Source organism: Myotis davidii, unplaced genomic scaffold (assembly GCF_000327345.1).
Source record: "Myotis davidii unplaced genomic scaffold, ASM32734v1 scaffold299, whole genome shotgun sequence".
Classification (NCBI taxonomy): Eukaryota; Metazoa; Chordata; class Mammalia; order Chiroptera; family Vespertilionidae; genus Myotis; species Myotis davidii.
This window is the reverse complement of record NW_006293088.1, coordinates 5,226,505-5,228,534: the sequence shown is the minus strand read 5'-3', so window position 1 is coordinate 5,228,534 and position 2,030 is coordinate 5,226,505. Positions and strand designations below refer to the sequence as shown.

The 2,030-nt window shown below is 58.9% G+C and overlaps 1 protein-coding gene across 1 annotated transcript in view; it reads left to right on the top strand.

Annotated features, from left to right (window-relative positions):
• The window catches only part of CLCN6 (chloride voltage-gated channel 6), a 33,847-nt gene extending 32,300 nt beyond the window's left edge, over nucleotides 1-1,547 (top strand). Inside the window, exons 22-23 of the mRNA XM_006766797.2 lie at nucleotides 109-251; nucleotides 997-1,547. Coding sequence (XP_006766860.1) covers nucleotides 109-251; nucleotides 997-1,077 — 224 coding nt within the window. The 3' untranslated portion in view covers nucleotides 1,078-1,547. The remainder of the gene's footprint in view (nucleotides 1-108; nucleotides 252-996) is intronic.
• The last annotated feature ends 483 nt before the right edge of the window (nucleotides 1,548-2,030 follow it).

Genomic DNA, 2,030 nt, shown 5'->3' with positions numbered 1-2,030 from the left:
TGATAGTGGTGAGCGGCTGCCCCCCAGGACGGGCCGGGAAAGGACTCTCTGGTCGGTGCTGCTTGGCGTCCCGTCCTGGTTAGGGCAGAGCCGGCCGCAGGGAACTAGTTGTCTTTCCTCCGCAGGACGTCACCCCGTACATGAACCCGTCACCCTTCACCGTGTCACCGAACAGCAGCGTCTCCCAAGTTTTCAACCTGTTCAGAACAATGGGGCTGCGGCACTTGCCGGTGGTGAATGCCGTGGGAGAGGTGAGAGTTCAGGGGGTTGTTAGGAAGTCATTTTGTATATTCCACAAGCTTTGGACAACTGGGCTCTTATATTTCCATTTTCAAAGGGTCACATCAACTTTCTTGGATTGGCTCTACCCCCACCACCACCACCTTCAGGAAAGGACCCTCCAACCACAGAATCCAGCAGGGAGGTCTCTAGACTAAAACCTCCTCTGAAACTCCCACCGGGAGTGAGGAGGGAGTGGGAGCGTGGAACCTGGGGTAACTTCACGCACCTTCCCCCTTCGCCTTCGGTTTCTTATCTGCAATCTCCAGCGTGGCCAGCAGATGTCGCCAGTGGCACCGTGGACTAGAAGAGTTTAGGGCCGTCTCTTCACCCAAAACCTGGCAGCACCTGGGTGGGTGGGGTGAGGTGTCGGTTCCCCAGCTGTTACGGGCACTGTAACGGTAAATGAGAGACTTTCAAGCCAAATCCTGGGGAGCGTGTGCCCTGTCTGCACAGGTGCACACATTCAGATTGTCCCCGGCCGGGCTACAGCCCACTGGCCTCCCCTTTAGGAGCCCTAGTTGTCTGTGTATCCTGTTCCGTAGAGATCAGGTGACCTTTGACATGGGGGTCATGGTGTCGTGTCTGCGCTGCACCATCCAGGACCCTGTCTGCCCTCCACTCCTCCTGACAGACTGGGCCGGCTCCACCCGCTCGGGTCGTGCCCCACTGCGTTTGACTCGGCAGGTGACTTGGGTCTTTTTCTCCTCATTCTAGATCGTTGGGATCATCACCCGACACAACCTGACGTACGAATTCCTGCAGGCCCGGCTGCGGCAGCACTACCAGACCATCTGAGGCTCGCCCCATCCACAGGCCAGCGCCCTCCGGCCTCCGGGGAGGCAGCTCTGCTCCGCCTTGGTTGGCGGGGCTGCCCCAGGGCACGGCAGAGCCCCTTACCCCTCGCTCGGAAAGCCTGCACTCATCGAACGCTTGCTGGTCTAGATCCTGGGGATGGTTTGACCCGTCAGAGTTTGGACTTGTCTGACTTTCTCAGCAAGTATCTTCCTGTTTCCTGCTCCCCGAGCTCCTTCCATCCAGGTCGGCACAGGCCCCAGCCCCTGCCCCAGGAATGCTAGGACCTGAGGGAGGGGTCAGGCCTCACCGCTGGAGAGTGACCCCCAGAGCAGGTTCCTGCCCCTCTGCTGCTTTCCTGGGGGACCCAGCTCTGCCTTAAGCCACGAGGGAGGGATGTGGCCTCAGCAAACCCCGGGGAAGCGCCAGTTGCAGAGTGAAGGGACTTTACTGGCTCGGGAGCTGGGCACTGAGAGGACGGCCACGTTCAGGGAGGCCTTCCTCCGCGGCCCCTCAATCTGCAGCTTCACTGGGGGGATGTGCTGCTGCCGGGGGAGCTCAGCTCTGGCCCCTGTGGTTTCAGTCTCCTTAGAACGCCCCCCCGCCCAGAAGCACAAAGCATTAACCCCACTAATAACCCCTGAGCAGTGGATCTGACAATGGGGCCAGCTTTCCATGTGCCCTGGTTTTAACATTTCTGCTTTCTCTCCGTTTCCCGTGACCCACGGTCCCCTGGTGATGCATTTTTACCCCATTCGTTCCTGCTCCTTTTCACCTCCACTGAATCACTGAACTTTCCCCACGTTTGCCGGCATCTTCCTGGTAAAGCCCCGAGGATCTTGATGCCCCCCCACCAAGTTAACTAAGAGCAGGCCCCCAATTTAAGAGCAGGCCCCCACAATTTAACTAAGATCAGGGCCCCCAGATAAACCGCTCGGCTCTGGAGAACGGTACAG